This window comes from Myxocyprinus asiaticus, chromosome 13, assembly GCF_019703515.2.
Source record: "Myxocyprinus asiaticus isolate MX2 ecotype Aquarium Trade chromosome 13, UBuf_Myxa_2, whole genome shotgun sequence".
In the NCBI taxonomy this organism is placed as follows: Eukaryota; Metazoa; Chordata; class Actinopteri; order Cypriniformes; family Catostomidae; genus Myxocyprinus; species Myxocyprinus asiaticus.
The window spans coordinates 25,726,724-25,751,322 of record NC_059356.1 but is presented as its reverse complement, the minus strand read 5'-3'; the positions used below and the strand labels follow the sequence as shown (position 1 = coordinate 25,751,322).

At 37.1% G+C, this 24,599-nt stretch overlaps 1 protein-coding gene across 3 annotated transcripts in view; it reads left to right on the top strand.

Moving 5' to 3' along the window:
• LOC127451031 (protein kinase C beta type-like) overlaps positions 1-22,909 on the top strand; it is a 203,671-nt gene extending 180,762 nt beyond the window's left edge. For 2 of the 3 annotated variants that reach the window (XM_051715509.1, XM_051715511.1), the window contains one exon: positions 6,595-10,288. In XM_051715509.1, the coding sequence (XP_051571469.1) occupies positions 6,595-6,753 (159 nt within the window). In that variant the 3' untranslated portion in view covers positions 6,754-10,288. Of the gene's footprint in view, positions 1-6,594; positions 10,289-21,539 lie in introns of those variants that run through there. The other variant, XM_051715510.1, reaches the window with a different exon arrangement.
• Positions 22,910-24,599: the final 1,690 nt, after the last annotated feature.

The following is a 24,599-nucleotide window of genomic DNA, read 5'->3' as shown; positions in this document are numbered from 1 at the left end:
CATTTGAGAATACATCTATATTTTATATTTTGTCAGTACAGTAAACAGTTTGCGTGCCCTGGGAATTGAACCCATGACTTTGGTGTTGCAAACTCCAAACTCTACCAGCTGAGCTACAGAATAATCTTGGAAAAGTCAACATCCTTTTAAAATAGAAGAAAATATAAAACTTGTGCTCCGTTTGGTTTTTAAAATGTGTCTGAAAGCATTTCCACTTTTTGTTTTCAAGCACTGTGGAAAAGAAGTGAGGTGCATTAGCTGACTATTATTCAGGTGTGTGTGGTTGTGAGTGTTCATGTGGTGTTGGCTGCCTATATAGTGGCAGATGGATGTTTGCATGCTGGTGTCATTAGTCGAGTAGAGAGACGGATGATTTCAGATCCTCTCAGTGACTATGGCCACATGCTTGATGGACTCAATAACTCAGTGATTGTTTTACAAACTCATGGAAAATCATGGAAAATTTGAATCTGAATGAGACTCGTGATGAAACTCGTTATGCACTCATATTTGAGTATGACAGATCTGTACCCCATTTCAAGGGACAAAACCTGTTGTTGCAGAGCTAACGATCTCAAAGCAGACTGTTCTTTGAGACCAGTTGGTCTCAGCTGGTGGGTCGCAACCCAACACTGAGTTGCAAGTCTGTTTTGATAGGGTCACATACAGAAGGAAAAAACAATGCTAAATCCAAATGATAAAATGCAGCTTATACAGTATAGTTAGGATAGCAAAAGAAATAGGCTCATCAACTTGGTGGAAGGAGGGGAAATATGCTTCTCATATCTTTTGGTGTTGACATCAAACCTATGGTGAGTTGGTGCAACTTCACCTGTCACTTGGTCATATGGCTAATACTTATACAGTATCTGGCCAATATTTGTTCCTTGTGTTAGACTGGTAAAAATTCGGCTGTTGTTTATGCATTTACAGAATTATAAATTTTCCAATTCCGCTTTTTCTGTTAAAAATTTTGCATGCAGTTCATGGTAATATTAATAATTTTCAGGGAAATTGTTGTTTACTTTTGTACAGTAAGCTAATCTAATACTGTGTTTGTTCACCATTTGATGTCCGTTGCAAAATTTGGGTCCTGAAGCAAAACCAGGCAAAACCACTGCCCCAGAACCTGCCCCGTTCCTGCTGAGCACATCATCGCCCACTTACCAGATCTCACTCCACTGGGAAACACATGCCCTAATGCAGGATTTGGTTTGGGTGTCCCTCCACACATCACGGCCTGTGGCTCTGAAATTAAGCATGACAGCAGTGTCTGGCAGGGGATAACTGCAGTGAAGTGGATTAGGGAATCGGACCCCAGCAAGGTGAAGGGGGACACGGGCCTCGAAACAGTCAGAGTGATATACAGCTCAAGATGGAGCAGAACGAATGGAGGGCCGCCATACAGAGCTCTTCATTTCTCTGCTGGTGGCAGGTGAGAAGTGACTGTTGATTGGTTGGTTGAGACGGTAGCCAGCTCTAGGTGCAACGCCTCTGGCTGTAGCTGCAGCAGATGGACTGTTGTTGCCTGTGTGGTACAAGATTGTCTGTGCCAACCCTAATGTGGGGGGCGGCTCTCGCAATGCTGACAGTCTCTTTGCTGCCAGCGTTGCTCACTCTCACTTCCTGGATGTCAACCCGGCACCTTCTCTATGTCAATGCAGTTTGGATATGGTCACATCAACCTCACCCTTTCATTTACACATGCTGTCCGTCATGCTCTTCTCCTTTTGGAACACAAGAGTGATGGGCGGAGGCGGAAGAGGGATCAAAGCCAGGTAAAGAGAGTGAGGTGGAAGGAAGAGAGAGGCATACAGCTCAAAACAGAAAGGTTGTGTCCGAAAGCTGAAAATTGCTGCCTCACGTCCAATTTAAAATTTGCCTCACATCCTGTCTGCTAAGATCTGGTCAGTTTTTGAAGGAAGTAGAGATCCAACCTTTACTTCCTTTGATATATATATATGCATAATTCTGGTTAGTTCTTTGTTTTGTTTTTTGATTTGTTATGTTTTGTTTTGTTTTGTTTTGTCATGGCCTTCTCAGTAATATTCAGCTGGTAATGCTTGTCACCTAGCATAGGCTTTTTGGTGAAGATGGTTAACCAAGGAAGCCTTTCTGGTTAAAGGATTAGTTTACCCAAAATGAAAATTCTTGTCCTTGTGTTGTTCGAAACCTGTACGACTTTATAGTTCTTCCGTGAAACACAAAAGTAGGTGAATACTGGTACACTTGAAAGTCATACTGGTTTTAAACTAAATTTGGGTGAGTAAATGATGTCATAATTCTAACCCCTTTAAAAAGCCTTGTGGGGACACCTGCACACCAGCATCCCATGCTGATGGCCAGCTGTGATGGTTTTTTCAACAGGGCTAGGTGAGCGAGCCTGATGTTCTACACCTTATGTTTGAAAGAATCTTATTCTCCATTCCATCTCTCTTCCTTCATCCCCATGTGCAGCAGTCACTCAGAGATTTGAGAGACCCGAGGGAAAACCCTGCTGCTTCCTTTTTCTCAGAAATAAAAGCGGAGTGTGAGAGAGAGATAGGGCGACAGAGAAAGGGTGTGGAGTGAAGAGGCTGCGTCAGTGAGGGAGAGAGAAAAGAGAGTTGTAAATGGGCAGTGTTTAACACAGTGGTCTTCAGACAAGGCACTTGTCACATGTGTGTCTTTAATAGCAGGGGCTGTTCACAGTGGATGTGCCCCCTGATGATAATGATTGTGGACAGGTGGCTCTAAGAGGACACCAAAAAGCTTTTGCCTCAATTTTCAGGAGCCGATGAGAAGCAGGTCGTTTGACTCTCTGTGGGTTCAGTTGCCTAGATGTGTATGGCGGTGGCAGGCAGATCCATAAGTCACAGCCTCCCATGTTTGCATTCAGAAATACTAATGCATCTGTAACAGGGCGGCAGGGGTCAGACTGCTGCTGTATTGGGCCATTAACTGGGTTTAAATTAGAAGGCCATCTGAATGCAGAGGTACACAGATGCTGCACTGGGTGATTTAATGGTTCCCACACACAAATGTTATGCCTCAGTGCCATCACTGTCTGTCAGTATGTGTGTATGTGTGTGTGCTTTGACTGTGTATGTCACCGGCAGAATTTAATAGTGGAGAGTGGACTTGCCAAGAAATTCAAAGCTTTGATTGAATTTAATGTCTTTTATAAGATGTATTGGTTCTAAATCATCCACATGGTAGTCAAAGGCCTCTTGCTGAAAACTCAGACCCACATCTAAAGCTATTGTGTGAGCTGGCAGGTCCAGACTGAAGATTCTGTGCTAATGGTACAGACAGTAAAATGGGGTTATTGGGCTCCTGGATAAAATGTGTCTTTTTAAAGCTCAAGCTTTTGCTGGGCTGCCCAATGGCAAAGGGAGCATTTATTTGATTCACTAATGGTCCCATTTACCTAGAGTTTAGGTGCATACAGCAATACTGAGAATCATGCAATGCATCTCACATATGGGAATAATCACTTTGAAAAATAAATTAAAAGTTTATAAATACAGTTTTCTCAAAAAGTATTATGACACTTGGACCTTTCTTCAAATTGAATGAATGTATTTGCATTAGATAACAAAATATCAAAATGATTATTTTTATTTATTCATTTTTTCTTAGAATTACCTTCAGTTTTCTTCCATTTTACCAACTGGGGCCAAGTCATTTTTAGTGGATGTATGATGTCACTTCCCTTTAAGTTCAAGCAGGTTTCCAAGCCGAGTATCCACTAGTGTAGTTCATTACAAATTAACTACGTGTTTGATAAGTGTGTTTGTGCTTTACTGTATTTCTTTCAAACAATTGCCACTTGGTTTGATACTTTAAATAATCTGAAGACATTCGTACATGTTTAAGTGTGGCTTAAGTGTCAAAATATTTTTTTCGCCACTGTATGTACAGTATACTGTATATGTTTTTATAAAACTTTGAAATTCCGTATAAGCATACAAAGGTCCAACATCGATTGTCCTCACTGGCTATTCAGAAATAGGATTATATTGTGTTCCCTTTAAGAGTGACTGGTCAGGCCACTGTTTATTAGTGATCAGATGACTTTCAAGAGACATCTGTGATGCTGAATGCCAATGCTTCGCTGAAACAGAATATTTGCTGCTCTAGCATGACACCTTGAAAAAAACAGATTAATATGTTTGGTCCACTTTAAAAGATTTTTTTTTTTCCTCTGAGAATTTTAATATATATTCTTTGATTTTGTTGAGCTTTCTTAACTCCGTAAATGTTGTGTGTCACATAGGATGTGGGAAATGAGCACTGTATGCTAGATTAACTAGATCACAGGTGGCATTTAAACTAATCAAATGTACAGCCGTCTGTTGCAACTCTTAAACATAAGAGAAACAAAAATGCTACATTGTTTCATAAAGATTACAGAATTCAATTTTCAACCTTCAGTCTTTTTTTATTTTCCGATAAAGGACACTGTCCAGAGGAGTAAAATTCAACAAATTCTGAATTGTAACCCTATAATTTGATTTATTATATAACTGTATTATACGTTACTGGTAAATTAAAACTTAAGGTAGGAGACCCCATGCTACACTATATTGCTAAAAATAGTGTGTGCCACTAAAGCTACCTTAGAACAATGTCTTTGAATACTAGCTCATGATTTCATACACTTTAGTACTTTTTTATGGTAAAATGTTTAAGTTCGTTGCATGCTATGCACTAGATAATGGGAAAAATAGTATATAGGGACTGGTTTAGGAAAGTGGTGCAGTGGTAGCTCAGCGGTTAAGGCTCTGGGTTACTGATCAGAAGGTCGGGAGTTCAAGCCCCAGCACTGCCAAGATGCCACTGTTGGGCCCTTGAGCAAGGCCCTTGACCCTATCTGCTCCAGGGGCACCGTATCATGGCTGACCCTGCACTCTGACCCCAGCCTAGCTGGGATATGTGAAAAAGAAGAATTTCACTGTATATGTGCAAATGTGTGAAAGTGCTGGTAAATTGCTTTGATATTTAGGGCACTGTGGCAAATAGACCAAAAAGTTGATTGCCCACCCATTGTGCACATTAAATGCAGATTCATTTATAGACTTTACCAAGGTCTCCACTGATTTTTTGATCTCCTATAAAGTCGAAAGCTTATGATTGAATTTGGCCTTTTATCTATATAATGTATTTGATCCATACAATTTTATAGCTTGTCTACAATAAAGGTGATGATTCTCAACTAATGGCTGAATAGTATTACAATATATCACAAAACATACAATGTCACAATATATTGTTAAAAAAAAGCTTATGTTGTTGTGACACATAAATTGTGATGAGTATTGTATTGGGAGCTGCCTGCCGAACATCAGCTTTAATTTTCACCTCTTGTCAGATTTTTCCTATCTTTTAATGTGGCGGGTCCAACAGTACTTGTATGCCAAAGGAGATTCTGCAGAGAGATAAACCTCCTTCATCATGAGCCAAAGAGTGAGCTGGCCATGTTTGGAAGGTTCTGATGGTTTGACTTTGCTTCATTTCCAAATGGTGAGCCTTGTTCATGAATATTACATGACTGGGCTTCAGAAGGTGAGTTTTGGTGGTGGACTGCCACTGATTGGTGCTCTCCATTAATGGGATCCCCAAGTGTGTACAGCACGAGGGTTGTCATTTTTATTCACAGATTTGCTTGAATGGACTTAAATTTCTCTAACCCTTGTGATGAGCTAGCTATTTAAATGTCGCATGAAGTGCAATAGAACAATGGAGTTTCAAAAGCTGACATTTGAACTGAAGCTGATGTGTTTGTGGTTCTGTTCACGTTGTTGTTGTTTTTACTGTTGTTGTTGTTTTCAAAAGCTTTATTAATAACACATTAACATGCCGTTAACATCAGAAACATATTAATGTATCAGTATGAATGTGTTAAGTCCTACACATGCTTTCATACATTAATAATTAACCACGTTAGACATTATGGCTCTGTTCCAAAACATAGTGAGCATAATTATACTGCTTTCTAAGATGTCTTAAAATACAATCAGTTAACGCATTGTGAGGAGCTTAGTAAAATAAATTAAAACATTAAAAAAAAAAAAAAAAAAAAATTCAAGATGGCAGACAATGGGAGAGATGTGTTGATGAAAAATATACTTCTATTTTATAAGTAAAATTTCAAAAAGCATCTATTTTACCCAACTATTTTATCCAATATTTGTGTGTGCTATGTAGTTTTATGCTTATTAGAGAATCATGTTGTTAGCTTAGCAACATGCTAAAGCCAAACTATTTTGAAATCAATGGTGAGTCTACTCTCAATCGTGAAGGGTGCCATTTGTATGACGCACAGAGTTGCTGCCTATGTAGAGTGTTCCAAATTGCACACTGTTGAGCTTCCATTTCAGCTAGGATGCTGTCTTGGAAAGCAGCTACCTATGTAGGTAGTATACAGCAAGACAGCTCACTAGGTTTTGGCACACTTGCTGTTCAATAATCTGTAGTGCCCATCACTTCCCTCATATTCACATCCATTCTCATACCTTTATTTGTTCTTTTACTTTCTCCTTCTGTCTTTATGACCATGTTCATCACCCTCCATCCATTACATGCCTCTCTTGTTCTTCTCTCCTCCTGCAGTGTGGCCGGGATGCAGAGAACTTTGACCGCTTTTTCACCCGCCATCTTCCGGTTCTCACCCCTCCAGACCAGGAGGTCATCACGAACCTCGACCAAGACGAGTTTGAGGGCTTTTCCTTCATAAACCCCGAATACCCTGCCATGGAAGCCCAGAGTTAAGGGCAACCCCTTAAACTAACCCAACCCTCTATCATACCTCCCCTTCATCAAACCTCCTTATGTTTATATACTATATACACAGCATGAAACTGGCATGTATATGTACATAAACAGACATGCATCAAAACTAAACCATCTCTACACATGCATGCAAAATATTCGCATTTCGTAGATTAGTCTAAAGTTTGCTGCGACCCTCATGACATTTCATTGAATGTATCCATGCTGGAGAAACGTTTTGAATCTAAAGGCCTTTTTGCACACAGGCCATCTTTATACTGTTTGTACTCTACAGCTTTCCTGAATGTGGTGTGTATTGCATAGATCTCTGTACTAAACTACTCTTGGACTGTGTTTGTTCCAGCTCCGTAGGTGTTCAGATTCAGCCATTTGCACTATGGTGCATGACTCACATACAAGATGCATAATGGCTACCCTCGCTCTACTTACCCTGCCTTTATGACTTAGTGATATTGTGCTGATTTTATAGTCATTTATACCTCTGGTCATTATTGCTTGTTTCCAGATTTCAAAAAAGGTTTTTGCATGACTATTTTACATGTTATTTTGTTTGTTAGCCATATAGTGAAACCCAGTCATGAAACCCGGTCACTATTTCAAACCCCTGGTCACTGACTTGCATTGTACAGATAGGATGGTAACAGAAATTTACCAAAGTTTTTTTTTTTAAAGCATGAGTAATGTTACTTTTATAGGATGCCTGTATTTAGTTGTTTGCGTGTATGTATGAATGTAGGCCAGTAGAGCTTGTGTGGATGTGCCTGAATGTAGAAGTAATCTGCTTCTTTTGCCTGATCATCTCACACCATCAGCAAACACTCCCACCCCTGGTCTCTTTTAGGTCCCATTTACAGGAAGCATGACTCCTGTATTGGATTCTTCCTTGTTTAACTCTTGACTTCTGATTTTAGGCACTGCTTAATGGGATAGTTCACCCAAAAATGAAAATTATCTCATTTACTCACCCTCATGTTGTTTCACCCTTTATGACTTCCTTTCTTCTGAGGAACACAAAAGGAGAAGTTAGGCAGAATGCTTGCCTCATCACCATTTACGATGCCATCAAGGTGAATGATAATGGAGGCTAACACTCTGCCTAACATCTCCTTTTGTGTTCCTCAGAAGAAATTATGTCAGACAGGTTTGGAACAACAATTTTTTTTTTTTTTTAAGATGAACTATCCCTTTAAAGTTCAGTCAGATTTTATCGAGAGGTATTTGACAGGTGTATTAAATATCAACTACCTCCTCTTAGAGACAATTACAGAGAGAACAAAGAGAACAAGTGCTAATATCAGAAATGACATAGAGCTAGTCTGCAGCCAATAGCCTTTACACTCAGCACAAGAACCATCAGCCATATACTCTATATAGAGAGTTTAATATACTGAACCATGTGTTAGATATGAATGTTAATGGTTATGAGCAAGGATCCCCACTCCATGATTGGACTATATAAGGTTATCAGTCTACACTGCTGGTATATAAAAAGACTGCAGCCAGTCTGTAGAGAGAATCATCTTTCAACACCATTAGGGTTTACGACAACAATGAAATGAATAGTCACCCATGGGTGATATCTTAAAATGACACCCTGGTTTTTCATTGAGATTACTGATTGGGAGTGTGTATGAGCAAATTAGTCTCGTAGGGATGCATTGATATAGCTTTGTATATCTTTATTGCACTTGAATTATTCCATCTTGAAGCTTGTCGATAGAGACCCACAGTAAACCTTGTGATAATATGCCGAAGAACTGATAAGACGTTTGTTATGTGAAAACACTGAATGAATACCACAGTTTTTTATGGCATGTAACATTACATAAAGGCACAGTTGAAGTTTAGAAGAACAGGGCAAAAAGACGACTAATTTGCAGCATGAAATTTTAGAGAATAATTGGAAGGCATAGCATAGCTAACGGAAATAAAATATTTCAAGCATGGAAACATTGCTTATAAGCGACAATGGGAATCTGATGAAGTTAGCTGATGTTGTGTTTAGGAAATAGTTCACCCAAAAATGTTTACTCACCCTCATTTTATTCCAAACCCCTATGCCTTTCTTTCTCCTGTGGAACACAAAAGGATAAATTTTAAAGAATGTTGCAATTGCTAATTTCCATACAGTAGCAGTTGATTGTGATACTTTAAAGCTTAAAAAAGCACCAAAAAGTGTCATACAAATAGTCCATGTGACTTGACTTGTCATATTACTCTGAAGGCATACAATCTGTCTTCTGAAGGCAATCACTTTTTATGGTCAACAGATCAAAATTTAAGTCGTTATTCACTACCAAATCGAATTTATCTACTTATGTCTGCAGACCCCAAAATCAAAGATGGCAACACAGCAATAATATCAAACCACATTGGTTCCTATGTCTTTTTTAAGCTTTAAAGTGAGCCACTATCAACTGCTATTGAATGGAAATCAACTATCATGGCATTCTATAAAATATCTCCTTTTGAGTTCTGCAGAAGAAAGAAAGTCATACAGGTTTGAAACAACATGAAGGTAAATAATGGAACAAAATTTCATTTTTGGGTGAACTGTCCCTTCTGTGGGCCTACAACAGGACTGGTCAGCGTTATAATACAGTCCTTGATTTAGTGTGCATGGCTCTGCCAGTGCGTGACTCAGGTTTAGCTGATGGGTCAGATTATGACCCATGGGTCTAGAAGCACAAGCACTGTTCATGTCAGCAATAACAGCAGCAAACTCCCTGTGTGGAACAGATACTGTATCACTAAATGGAACTGGAAAGGCCACAAAAGCCACACATCCGCAGAAATGGGTCAGATCCTCTCAGACAGCAGAGTTTCCTCAGCGGTTATCCGTGCTGATTAGTGGCCAGTGGCTTTTATTGGAAACCACTGGAGCTTCATATCATATCTTCATCATAGGATTTCAGGGAAGGGATAACCTCTTGGAAATGGCTTCTCACATGAGGAGGTTTCTAGATATGTAGTAGAAATTATCTCGCTCTTGTCTTTTTATGATGCTTTTGATTAAAACAAAACAAAAAAGGTTTCACTATCAGCATGTTGTCCTAGAAGCGTTTGTAATTTCTGCCAAAATATAGTGAGCAGCTCAGTGTAGGGCTTTGATATTTTTTTAAGTGTCTTTAAATAATATAAGCAAATACTGTACTTGTATAAAATGTGTCAAATGTTCTTAAATTTTGTGATTTGTTTGTGGTCAGTATTTTAGAATAAAAAAGGTGAAAGGTTGAAAGGGAGATAACATTATAGATAGGAAATTTAAAGTGAAATTTCTGTTTTCTATACCGGCTCACTTATGCATTCTGCGATGTGCATATACTAATGAAAAAGCTTTGTGCATGATTTACTGAGAACTGTGATCCCATAGTTCTGCATAATAGACGTATTAGCCTAGTGTTTTAGTGAGTGCTCTTGACCTTTGTGTGTGCTTTGTTTCATATATCTTTAATGCTTTTTCTTGTGCCAAAGTATTTTCCAGAAAAAGAGTATGCATTGAAATAAAACTGAAACGTCAATATCCTTTGTTTGGTTTTGCTTTGTTTCCCTCATTGCAATTTTGAGTGTACATAACCTTGAAATTACAGTGCACCTGTTAAACTCCAACTCTGGATACGCAAAGGCATGTTTTCTATTCTGAGACCCCAGTGCAGACTTGTGAAATTTTTAATTGATCACATAAAGACTTATTTGTGTGTTTCTGAAGTGCTTGGCAGAGAGTTCCTTGTTAATTTGCTCCAAACATTGCTGTATAAAACCAACTAGGACGGCATGCAGCACGTGCCCACACTAAGCTCTGCATATTTCATGCCTGCCACTTAACATGAGAACATTTCATCTTGTTCCACAACCATTCAGCGGATGACATGTAGGAAGAACATACATAGGATATACAGGAGCGGGTGAAAACCGGATAGACTAAACTGCTTTATATATCATACTAAACACGTAGCAAACATTTATTGTGAATATTTTGCAGAATGCTGCTTCAAAAACAATCAAAAAACTGCCACATTTACTCCCAGTTTTGTTAAATAATTTATCTGTTTGATCCAAAATGGCTATCTTCGCTACCAAATAGCTACTGTTGTTATTTTTCCCGCCAAATCCTTGCTAGCAGTACTGCTGTGAAAACCACTGTAGGGTTTTGAGATTTCGTTCGTTCTGTCTCGGTGATCTTTCAAACTTTGTTGTTTTTTCATATCTGCGATATATACAGTTGAGTCTGGCGCTCTACACAAGATTGTTAATTAATTCTGAATGTAGCAGCCTCAAATTAAATGAGTCAGTTAGCACGAAGTGTGTGCGGCTTATCAGCTGAAAACAGGTCAGCATTTGATACCGCTGTTCTCACGCTGACATCAGCTTGCCACTAATCCGCTCCTTTATAGAAAGCTCTGTGCCTTAGTATCGCTCGAAATTACAGAATCACGACTGGAATTAAAGCCTGGCAAAATGAGCACCTTGGATTAAAAAAAAAAACAGAGCGGGGATGTCTCTCCTCTTTCCCTCCCAAGGGCTTTTTATTCTCGTTCCCTTTTGGGGCTTTTTGTAAAGCATGCATCTAGAACCCATCTCTGCTATATATCCGTATGAAACCATGGGCCATATATTCAGATCGGTTCTGCTGTGGTACAGAACATCTGTAAATGTCTCATACTCAAATTCTAAAAGTGATAGTTCATACAAATTGAAAACTCTGTCCTCATTTGTTCCAAACCCATATGGCCTTTATTTCTTCCATGGAGCACAAACGATGTTTGGCAGAATGTTCACTTCGGCAAAGTTTATTTTAAAGGCAGGCAGCCCACTCAACCGCCATCTTGGGAACGCTCCGTGGCAGCTATTTTCTATGATTACAAACAGCATGAAAGTACAGCTCCTATCTACTTGAATGGTAAAAGACCAAAATCTCTCTAGAATGGTGGGTTAAGATTATGATCAAAGAACATATTTCAAATGTGCAGTAAAATCTGACAACAATGGTATCATAGGGTCCGTTCCAAAACCTAGTGAGTGTTCTCAGGAGGCAGCATTTTAAGGCATCATATGCACGCTTCCGAGGCGACGGCTGTTTCAAAAGGTAGGTATCTTAATTATGCTGGCTCCTAAGATATCTCATTTTGGCCAAATTTTAAGGCAGCATCGTATGTATCCTTCCCCAGGTAGACAATTCCAGAATACATCATGATGAGCTTGGAGATCAAATAAATTTGAGATGGCGGACGCAGCGAGATAAATGTTGATTATAATTATACTTATCCATTCAATACTGGAAAGTATTGATGAAAAATAGTTTAATACTTCAAAAAAACTGACTGTTTTACCCCTAATGTGTTTACTATGTATATTTATGCAGATTAGAGTATCACATTGTTCCTCTCGTGTCACCTGTATTGAAATCAGTTGCAAGTCATGTCTTCCATGTGCTGCACATGAGGATGTGCGGAGCTGCCGCCTATGTAGAGGGTTCCAAATTGGTCTCTTATGAGGCTCCATTTTAGTTAGGATGCTGCCAAAGAAGACAGCTAAGTAGGCAGGAGGCAGTGAGGCAGCTCACTAAGTTTTGGAACAGACTCATAACTCAGACCCATCTCAGATCACGCTAAAAATCACTATTTGTCAGGCTGGTCCAGCTAATGTGCTAAAGTGTCTCTTATCCACCGCTATCTTATACCTCCACATGCATCATACTGTGTGTGTATGATTAATGAAGTGCTCAGTGTGCCTGTGCTAATCTCATCTTGTCAAACAGACCTGTATCTAATGAACACAGAATGGCACTGGCCTGCATCAGCATGGCAAGCTCGCATGGATATTCCTGTCAACTGAGGCCATTTTGAGCCATCACTCATTTCTAATTAGTGTCATTTATCATTTAGTAACGCTTTAGAATGACAAATATGTTGTTGGATATTTTCAAGCACTTTGATCTGTTCTATTCTGATATTAACGGTTTATTACACCATTTTTGAGTTCCTGGTACCCGGTACCCAGCACTACACTCATTCCAGCGAACCCCGAAAGGCCATTTGCCAATTTAGTGAAAATGAGACGCAAAGAAAGATTAGACAGCTAAATGTGGATATATGAGTGACTTATTTTAATATCCAAGTTTAGCAGCTTTAAGATCATGGCAGACATAATCTTATCTACAGTATGTATTGCATCTCTTGTTGATCTTTTATGTCTTATACAGTTTATGAATCCATGCAACAGTGGACAGATTTCTTGCAATAACCTTTACTTTGTTCTTTTTTAATACAGTGTTCTTATTATAAGTACTTTCTATACTTGTACACTATACACATATACAGTGGCCCCAAAGTATTTGGGCACTTTTGGACACTTAAGTAACACTTTAAATGTTTCAATGTCATTGCATTGCATAGAAAATATAAAACTGACTAAAAATATCAACTAGCATATGCAAACAAATGATGAGCATTTCTCACAACTAACTGCAATTCTCAATTTTTTTAATGACTTTATAATAACCGACTGGTATCGGGGTTGTTTTTCGTGCATGAAGTCAGTTTCCCTCAGGTTCACACAGGTGTCCTAGCAGAGTAACCACAGGTGAAGTTCATCACATTACGTATTGATGTTCCACAAAGTTTGAAACCTAGAGTGTCTAAATACTTTACTCGTCCTCAAATTGAACAATAACACTTTAAGTATTGTACATATCAATATTATATTTATCATTATATCTTTTTTCACAACCTAACAAGCTTCTTTTTGTGAAGTGGCTTGCTTGAAGTGTGTTTGTGCTGTATTTCTTTAAAATACAAGCCATTGGTTTGATATTTGGTTACATAATGCAAATACAGTCAAATATATTTTAAAGTGTGGTATAAATGTCCAAATACTTTTTGGAGCCACTTTAATCATCTCTAGAATAATTAAACCTCAATATAATGTTTGCTGATTACCAAAATTAAAAGTAGCATTAAAATTCAGAACCAAACCTGCTTTCACCCTCAATCGGTTTCCATGCCAAAACCCAGTGCCATTTTCCTTGGAGCTGTTTGGCTCTTGAGAGCCCAGGTACTCTAGTGGCCATCGCTGTATGCTTCGCTGTGCTGTGGTGTGCTTGAACCAGCTAATGGACATAAGGTAGGAAATGTGCTTCTGTTGTTGTATCATACATCTTCCTCCTGTCCTTGCTGTTCTTCCTGTCTTTACTTGTGCTGTGTACCAGGAGATCTCAAATGTTCCTCTGGACTCCCTCTCTCTCTCTTAGTTCTTCTCTTGTTTGATGTGATTTGCATACCAATATTTGGAGTCATGTGTCTTCTCTGCGTCTGTGCTCCTAGTTGTTTGTAAATGTTTCTTACTCTGCATCCCTCTTTCTGTCGTACTCACTTGAAAGCCTCTTGTCACTGTTCTTTGTCATTTTAAAGGGATAGTTCACACCAAAATAAAAAATCTGTCAACATTTAGTCACCCTTATGCTGTTCCAACCCCATATGACTTTCTTCTGCAGAACACAAAAGATGATGTTAGGCAATATGTTTGCCTCACCATTCACTTTCATTGCATTTTATTTTTTCCATACAATAAAAGTGAACGGTGACTGAGGCTGTCCAATGGGGTTGGAACAACATTAGAGTGATTAAATGATGAAAGAATTTGCAATTTGGGGTGAACTATCCCATAAGTTGCAATGTTCATGGTCTTGAACACATTTGCATTTTGAACAGACATAAAAAATGCCTTACAATTCTTGGTTTATTGTCTTTAAACCACACTGAATGTATGCTTTATTGCAGAACACTATGCCTTAAAAGTATTCCACACTTCTCACAATTCCCTCAGGCCAACCATTGACCAGAAAGCTGAATTATTTAGGTGGAAATAATAACTTAACTGGATCCCCACATTTTTGGCCATATTAAATGTGCAGACATCCAATAGCCTATGATTAAGATGTGAGGAAGGTTACAACTCATATATATTGTGCCTCCATAAGCATTCTCTGTGGTTCTGTTGATTTCTTAAGCATTGGCCTTACAGTAATGTAGTGATGTTTACTCAAGAATAATAATTTCCCATGGATAATTTGAAATGACAACCCACTACCATCTGTCAAACCCATTTCTACAGGACAACATATAGGTTACAGCTTTCCGCCTGTGTAGATGTTTATGTATTTGTAAGATTCTAAGTATTTGCGTAGCTGTAGCTTCTTGCTTCACTGATGCTTAGCATATTGAGTGCAGCCCCTCCCCCCACGGTACCATCTCCTTTGCCTTTATGGATTTACATTGCCAAGCAGTGCATTAACAACGTCTAGCCCCAGAGAAGCCCCACTCCCATACCCTCTCCCTCTGCTTCCTTCTCTCTCCCTCTCCATCTTTTCCATCTTTTTTTGTTTAGTTTTTATTTCCAATTAGTCCTTTTTATTTTCATTTTTATTTCGTTTTCACTCTATGATTTTTAGTTTCAGTTTAGTTTTTCAATATATTTCTTGCATAGTTTTAGTATTTTAGGACAGCCGATGTTAATGTGTGAACTTAAAAAATGTAAATATGTTTAATAGGGCTGCATGACATGGAGGAAAAATTTGATATGCGATACATAGTTAAATAATGCGATATTTAATATGTGATAATCCTACTGTATGATGATGTCATCGGTATGCGTGGAACATTGGAACTCCCACTATCCAAATATAATTATGTTTATTGGGAGGGAAAAATTACTTCTATCCCTAGAGATCACAATCATAGTTGTCTTTTGTTTTCCAATTGCATATAGTGTAGACTGCGTATAATATTTACTGTTTTACCATTAGCTGAATATCCACAAATGTGACACACTACCATCATTTGAGTCTAAAGTACTTTTTGGAGAAACATAGTCTCAGCTTTCAAATCATCTAAATTTTATCAAAATGTTTTGTTTTTTTTTCTTTAATGAACATCAGAGGGTGTGTTGAAAGATACAATACAACTTACTAAAATGTGTCAACACTCATGTACTCTAATCGCCCAATCTGTTAAAGGAATATTCCAATATTCAGGTAAAGCTCAATCGACAGCATTTGTAGTGATTAACATTTATTTTAATTTTCAAAACAAAGAAAAACATATATATAATGATTCAACATTAACTCCCACTACTTCCCCTCCCCAATCAAGAACCCCACCCGACCCCAAACAAACATCCCAGTGGTCTTTCATAAGTACACACATTTACAGAGAATAAAATAATAAATAAATAAATGTGTATATATATATATATATATATATATATATATATATATATATATATATATATATACACACATACATGCATTATATATATATATATATATATATATATATATATATATATATATATATATATATATATATACATACATACATACACAAACATACATACACACATACACCTATAATAAACATACAACTCTAAACTATACCTCTCTCTCCACAGCCCCACTGCGAGAGCCCCCCAAAAACGTCAAATATCAATCGACAGCATTTGTGACATAATGTTGATTACCACAAAAATTCATTTAGACTCCCTCCTTTTCTTAAAAAAAAAAAAAAAAAAATCAAAAATCGAGGTTACAGTGTGATTAATTTCTGGAGGGTTTAAAGGCAGAAATGTGAAGCGTATAATTTTATAAAAGCACTTGCATTAATTCTCTTAAAACTCATGTATTATTTGAGCTGTAAAGTTGTTTACATTGTTATTTTTACAGTTGTTTTAGGATTTGTTGACATTACATTGTCATGGCAATGAATTTGTAAAATTGGCTATAACATTACACAGAAAAGGTTAGAAAGTGATTTTTTTCACACTAAAATCATGTTTACACACATATTGTTTATGTCTTGTGTCTATACTTTTGAAAAAGTGAGTATTTTAATGTTCAAAAATTGGCCCCCATTCACTTCCATTGTAAGTGCCTCACTGTCAACCAGAGTTTTGCTTTTTTTTTTTAAGAAAATGAGGGGTAAGCTAAAATAATTTTTGTGGTAATCAATATTAAGTATTGAACCCGGAACATTCCTTCAATGTTGAAATGGCATAAAGAAAATGTATGGGGAATATCTCATGATCTGCTCCCATGCACACTGCACGCACACACCAAGTGATAATCATGTGCCCAGTCTATTCTCAGCAATCTGTGTTGCCATAAACAGTACTTTTATTATCGCAAGCCCTTATGATATGAATATCGCAATATGTAAATTTGCATTATTGATATATCATGCAGCACTAATTGTTAAAATTGTTAAAAGGCATTACATTTCACAAGGCTGTCTACAGTTATCACTGTCTAGCAAGGGGTGTTGAGGTCACAAATATAATTGTCCTCTTTGGTTCTTTAAAAGAGTAAAGGTACGGAATGCAGTAAACTTATAATAAAGGCTTTAAATGTGATAAAGGCCCAGAATTTTATAATTAATAATATTTGTTAAAAATACTTGCCTTTCTTTTAAGTGCTGCCCAAAAGAAAAGACAAATATAATTTGAATTTCTTTTCATTATTGATGTACATGTAAAATTACATAACTGTGTTAGCTGGTTAGCACATAAAATACTTTTTACTCCCCCTCAAGTTATACACCCTCATTTCTTTTCCCCCAGTGGAATCCTAACACAATCTATTCTTCAAGAATCCTAACGCTGCTCTTTTCCATATAAAACATATACAACAAGTTCATATACCACTGCTGTCAAGGTACAAAGAGAACAAAAAATCATCATTAAAATAATATATAAGTAGTCCATAAAACACATAGTTGTGTATTGCCCCAGAAAATGCCTTGGAATATGGTGTCATACTAACTATTTTAATGCTGTCTTTATATTATTTGTCCTTTTTTATTCTTGACAGCTCCTGCTCACTATATACTGTTATTCTATGGAATAGAGCTGCTTAAAATATCTATTTTTTATGTTCCAAGAAAAAGAAACAGCATATGGGTTTTGAATAACATTAGGGTGAGTTAATGACAGAATTTTCAATTCTTAGGTGAACTGCTCCTTTAATTGGTGGCTTTTTTTTTTAGCACAGACCTGACAAGGACATACCCAAAATAAAATGGTTGCAGCTCATGAACCCTTGTCTCTTTTGAAAGAAGACCTCTTAGGAGATGCTGTACAAAAGTCAGAATTAATTAAAGTCATAAAGAAAATAGGTAGAAAAGCTCAAACTGCTTGTAAATTATTTACTAATAATTTTGTATTAAAAATAAATGACAATGTCCTTGCCAAAACCTAAAAACACAATGGAAGCCAATTTGACCAATCTGGGGGGTGGGGGTATGTCCCCCGCAATGTATATTGTGGTGCATTACGGCCCTGCTGTCTAGTGCCGTTTTCATGGTTAATAAGGGCTTGCTGTATTGGTTTCAAATTTTACAATATACTGTGTATTAAAATCTTAATTAGTAGACATTTTTTCTTTAATTTTAGTAAGCTTTGGAGTCATGAATATATATCTTGGTTTAGTTTCAGTTTTTTCTAAAAAGCACAACAGTTGGGTCCTGAAAGTAAAAATCCCATTCATTTTCTCTCTAGGCCTATTGATTTATAATGATAACTTCTAAGCTTTTAAAGACAGACCTACCGTGATCTCCGAGATGGTTAATCAATGGTATATGCTTCTATTGAAGCCATCAGTCTGTTATTTCAACTTCATTTTAAAAAAATGGTAACATTTTACAATAAGGTTCCTTTTGTTAACATTAAATAATACATTAGGTATCATGAGCAAACAATTAACAATAAAGTTGTTACATCATTTATCAATCTTTGTTAATGTTAGTTAATAAATATACAATTGTTCATTGTTAATTCATGTTAGTTCATGGTGCATTAAATAATGTTAACTAATTCAAACTTTTGATTTTAAATATGTATTAGTATATGTTGAAAGTAACATTAACTAAGATGAATAAATGCATAATAAGTATTGTTCATTGTCAGTTCATGTTAACTATAGTTGTTAACTAATGTTAACAAATGGAACCTTATTGTAAAGTGTTACCAAAACAAATTATGCTTAATAGCTAAATTCCTGGTGAAGAACTACACTACACACAACCGTGAGGGAAAAATAAAATCTATCAATCAGAGAATGGCAGCAAACAAAGCACACAAAAGAGCCCAGCAGGGACCGCCTACTTTCATGACGCACTGAGATTGATACATATTTATAAACGCATACAGATACATTTGTGTATATCCAAATATTTTGCAATACATTTTAAATCAATTTATTCTATACTTATAATTAATAACTTTGAATGAATAGTTTCTAATTTATTTATTTATTTATTTTTATTCATTTGCGTCATTCAAAATGCTTCATGGGATTGTAGTTCATTCTCTCATTAAAGATGTTAATGTACCTTTGTCTTTTTGTCTGATTTTCAAATACTTTTTGCTTCTCACCACAGAGCAGGTTGTTTTGTGTCATGCCTTAGAACTCTTTTATGAAGGATTTTATGAAATCCCTATGGAAAAAAATGTATGAGAAAAATACTTCCGGAACCAGGGCAGCTGAAAAAGTGGGTGGGCACTGTTGCGCTGTGGTTTTTCAGTATTTCAGTTAACAAAAACGTTTTTATTTTGTTATCATTAATAACACTGCTCTGACCCACCTTGCTTTTTCTGCTCTATCTCTTTCTCTCTCTGTCCTCCCACTCAGTGTATTTGAGTGTGTGTGTCCTGTGAGCCAGGCTGGCTCTTCCCTCAGGCACACTGGCACACAAGGCCACAGCAGCAGTAGCACAACGGAGAGAAATTCTCCCAGTAAGAACAGGCCTGTGGGCCTAACAAACCGTCTGCCCCTTTCATTTAGACTCCTCTCACAGAGAGAGACAGAGGGATATATAGTGAAAGAGAAAGGGCAGCAGTGCCTACGCTTTAGCATCTCATAAAAGAAAAAGTACTGCACAGTGTGTCAGTGCACCGGCGAAGTGTCTCCTACAGCAGCTCTGGATGAGGAGTGGCAGTGAGATATGAGGCTCATCAATGGCCTGGGTATCTTTGAAAGTGCTAGTGTGTGATGGTTTCTTCTCCTGAAGCTGGATCCCTTCTTCTGCTCCACACAATGCTTCTTCAGCCCTTTACAAAGCTGGGGTTTCTGCCGAGGGTCTATTTTTGATCAGCATAATTTTGAAGTTAAAAGTTTCAAAATCTCTTAAGGGAATAGTTCACTCAAAATTGATATTTATCTTATTTACTCACACTTCTGCCATTATTTACTCGTTCCAAACCCGTGTGACTTACTTACTTACAAAAAAGGAGAAATTGTTGTTCATGTATTGGTTGCTCTTTTCCATGCAAACGTAATGAATGGATACTGGAGATTTCAATCTTTTAAAATGATGCAATAGCAGCATGAAGGTAGCGTAAAAGTAGTCCGTGCAACTTATATTCAGTATTGAGTAAGTTACTCTAAAAAAGTAATTAATTACTAACTACTAATAACATCTTCTACAGTGTAATTAGATTGCTGTACTAATTACTCTGTCTGAAAAATAATTGCATTACTTACTACTAATTACTTTCTAAAACCCTTATCAACCTCGACCAGATGAAAAATACAAAGATAAACATGAAACTGTTCTTTTAATTCCTTCAAATAAATCATATAAAATCAAATAAATTATTCTTGAACTGGCCAAAGAATTTAAGGAGGCTGCATTTAATTAGAAAACATATTTTTAACATTAAATTTAAGACATTAAATTTTGATTTTAAATTCACTTTAGTTTTATATAGAATTGTTCTATCGTCTATACAGTATTTAACACAATTACATCAGAAGTAACTGTAATTAAATTACCGAAAAAAGTAAAAAAATAAAAATAAAAAAAAGAGTAATCCCCTACTTTTTTCAACGAAAATGTAATTTAATTACAGTAATTAATTACTTAGTAATGCATAACACCCAACACTGGCTATATTCCAAGTCTTTTAAGGCTATACAGAAATTTTGTATTTGGATGAGACCAAAATCACTGTTCACTGATAATCTAACTCTCCAGTGAGCTGATAACCACTGCAGCCATATCACTGGGTCAGTAAGATTCATGAATGAATCATTCAGACCAGTTTTGTTAACCAGATCAACAGATTTGTTAAAAAGATCTGACTCAAAACAATGATTTGATAACACACCAGACACCGCTACTTCTACCATGAGCTCTCATGAATGTGTCAAGAAGATCTAGATGGCATCTCAAGATTTCCCATGAATAACAATGTAAGTTACAGTCTGTTCCTCACACAAAGCTATTGTATGGCTTCAGAAGACTTGGAACATGGGTGCACGAGTGATATTGATCACCTTGATTCATTTATGGTGCATTTGTGTCCTCTTTGACCCCATTTATACATGTAGTCACATGTGTTTTGACTACCTCAGTATGTGATTTTTGTGATCCAATCACAAAATGTTTTGCACCTCGTTTACACCTGTATTTAGGGCTGACCACTTGTGATCGGATCACACAGAATGCATCTTAATACCAGGTGTAAGCAGGATCTTTTAAGCTTGAAAGCTCCAGTTCCCAGTTATTGTAATTGCATTATTAAAAAGAAATTAATTTGGAATGGCATGGCGGAGAGTAAATCATAACATTTTCATTTTTTGGCGAACTATTCCTTTAAGATCTGAGGACTTCAGAGATATACTGTATGTAAGAAGTACATAACTACTGCAGCACTGTCCACGTCCACGTTTAGAGAAAATGCAACTAACACCTCTTTCCTTTCTCTTTCTCTAGCGAAACAGCCGAGATACCTGCAACTTTGACCGGGAGTTCACTAAAATGGCCGTGGAGCTCACTCCCACCGACAAGCTGTTTATCATGAACCTGGACCAAGATGAATTCCTGGGCTTCTCCTACACCAACCCAGAGTATGTGGATCCCACTCAGGGTTAAAAGAGCAAACGTACAGGAGACTGCTGGACATATATCTCTCTGTCTGCCTGTGTGTGTGACATGTATGCTCAGGGGTGTGAAAGCTCACTCATATTACTGTAACAGGATTTTACCAAAGGGCTCAGGTGGACCACCTCAATATAGCTGTGCGGTATTCTGACACATTTCCAAGGGGTCAAAATTCAGCAAACTTGTTGAAATCATGACCACTATAACATTCCATATAAATTGTTTCCCTCTTTCTGGCTTTCACACTTTCAGGGAAGCTGGTTGCCCTTAGCTTCGCTAGATTGCATTTTGTGTTGGTGTTTATACAACGGTAAACACAGCCTTTGCAGCAAACAAGGAACAGACATGACTAACCCCAAGTGAGCAATTTGAAAAACAACAATGCCGCCTTCAATTATTTATTTGCAGTTCATTATTTTCTCCCGTTTGGTCTCTATTTGAGCAAGCTTTATACTGAGCTAATTTTTAATTCACTGGCTTAAACCCATTAGACCAAAATATTATTACCTCCCACACATGACTTGAGCAGGGGCTTCCGTGCAGCCTATGTTAACTGCTTCAATCCTGGCACATTGCTGTGGCATTCAGGGAGAGGGAACAAACATAAAAAAAAAAATTTAAATGTCAAGATGGTTTCAAAGTTGAAATGCCATTATCATTCATAATGCTGTATTTCAGGAAGGATTCATGTCACTGGATTTTGGGAGAGTGGAGATTTATAAAGCTACTGGTTCATATTTCATATTTAGAATCCTTGAAGACAAGGATTAGAGACAGATGAATAGATCAAACGCAGTCAACACTGTCTTGCAATACAGAATTCAAACAGTACATAACTGTGTATCTATGCACCTTGTAGGAAACACAATGTGCCATTTTCCAAGGGACTTCAACATCGGTGGGTTTTTATTCCTTGTGATTTCAAATGCTTAATTTGCATGATTGCAATAGTTTGTTTATCCTCTAGGCATAATACTTTTGGATGTATCTATCATTCAGGCAGAAAGACATACTGGCATTTCTGAACGCTTGGTCTAGACCAGTCTCATATCATAGAAATGTGATTTCAGTCCAGCACCTATGTGCACTGATGAGTAATAGGCTTTTGTGTCATGTATATAATGTAACTAAGCACTTTCTGAATATTTCTTAGATACGTTCTCATTCTTTTAAAAGATAAAAGGCAACACAATGCATGTTCATATTTTATCTCCCATTATGTTATTTAATTTCTTTAATTTATTAGTTATTTTTTGTACATTACAATAGCTCATTTTCTTTATCTTCTTATATTTTATTGTTTAAACATATTCATGTGCAAGTCTTACAATACAATATGTCTCAAAGATACACTCGCTGGTGGAGCCTCCATATGACTTTGAGATTTGAATGATACACATAAATCGATAGCCTTCTCTCTCTCCTGATTAAGCGGAGCTGGATTGATCTGTTCTGCCTGCTCTTGTACAGATCCTAACCTCTCTAGTGCTGTGTGTGTAGCGGTGCTGTCTCTGTGAGGTGAATAGTTGCAGTGTTTTGATTGGGCTCAGTGTCACTTGCCTACATTTTATACTCACTGTGTAGCTGCCCGGCAGTGCTATCCCATAATGCTGTCTGAGACCCATTCACTCCGTAGAAAGTTAAGCAGCGTATTGATCTGGTAATTATCTAAAAGAGAAATAAAAGGCATATATCAGTTGACACGGTGGAGTGTGGGGTGAGCACAAGGTGATTTAGATGGAAATTTTCACAGGCTTAAAGGCACAGAGTGCCTGCTTAATTGCCGGCCGAACAGTTTATTCGGGCTTATCAGGGGGTCACCCAGGTCAGCTCCAGGGATAAAATATGCCAAGGGTGTGAGGTCTCAGACACTGTTAACATATAGATACTGGATGAGATACTAGATAAACCATTCAAGTTATAACTCATTGATGTACTTATGAGAGAAGATGTAATATGTTCTATTTATAATACAGATATTCAATGTAAACCTGCATCTTTGTGTGGTTTGTATGTCAGGAGGGGTTGTGAGGGAGGGGACTAGAAAATATTGGATGTCAATGATGTTATGTTTAAATTATTTAGAATCATGTTGATTGCAAAGAAATCGACATAAGAAATTGCATTAGTACCATGGCACACTCAACTCTTTGGCTAAACTTGATTCAGTCATGGACAGTGGTTCCACACGTTTAAAATGATTTTTCTTAAATTAAAATTACCATGAAATTTCAATTTAAATACTTTGAGTAGAGGAAACCTAACTGAATTATGTAAACCCAACAAAATTTAACATGTCAAAAAAACTGAAATCAAGCACTTTTAGTGATATGCTTGTTAGTGACAGTAAATGTTAGCATGCTAAACACAAGCTGGTGGGAAACACTTCTGAGTGCAACTTTGTCACCATGTTATGGTTAGCACAGCAATTGCTCAAACAATAAAGTAAAATGTAGAATACTCAAATATTTTGGTCCTTAACACCACTCTTCACCTTGACGGTAACCCCCAAAACTACAACAACAGAAATTCTTCTGAATCTCACCATAACAGAACATTAAAGACTAACAAGTGTGCCGCTTTATATTCGTCTTGCACAAAGAAAGAAAAATTACTCTAAATTTTAACATTTACTCTCCCTGTCAAGTCCCATTCAAATGGGAACTAGAAATCCTCTGCCCAGTTTCAGTTAACCAAACAAAAAATATGCATGTTGTCCCAACACAAATGAACTAAGTACATCTGAAAAGACGTTTATTTAGAGGAATCAACTGTTAATTTTAGTAATATGAACATGGGAGACTAAGTAAAACAGACGATAGTGAAAGATCTTTTTTTTTTCAGTGCAATTACTTCATTCATTCAGTGCTGTGAAATTTCTTCTATTTTTGT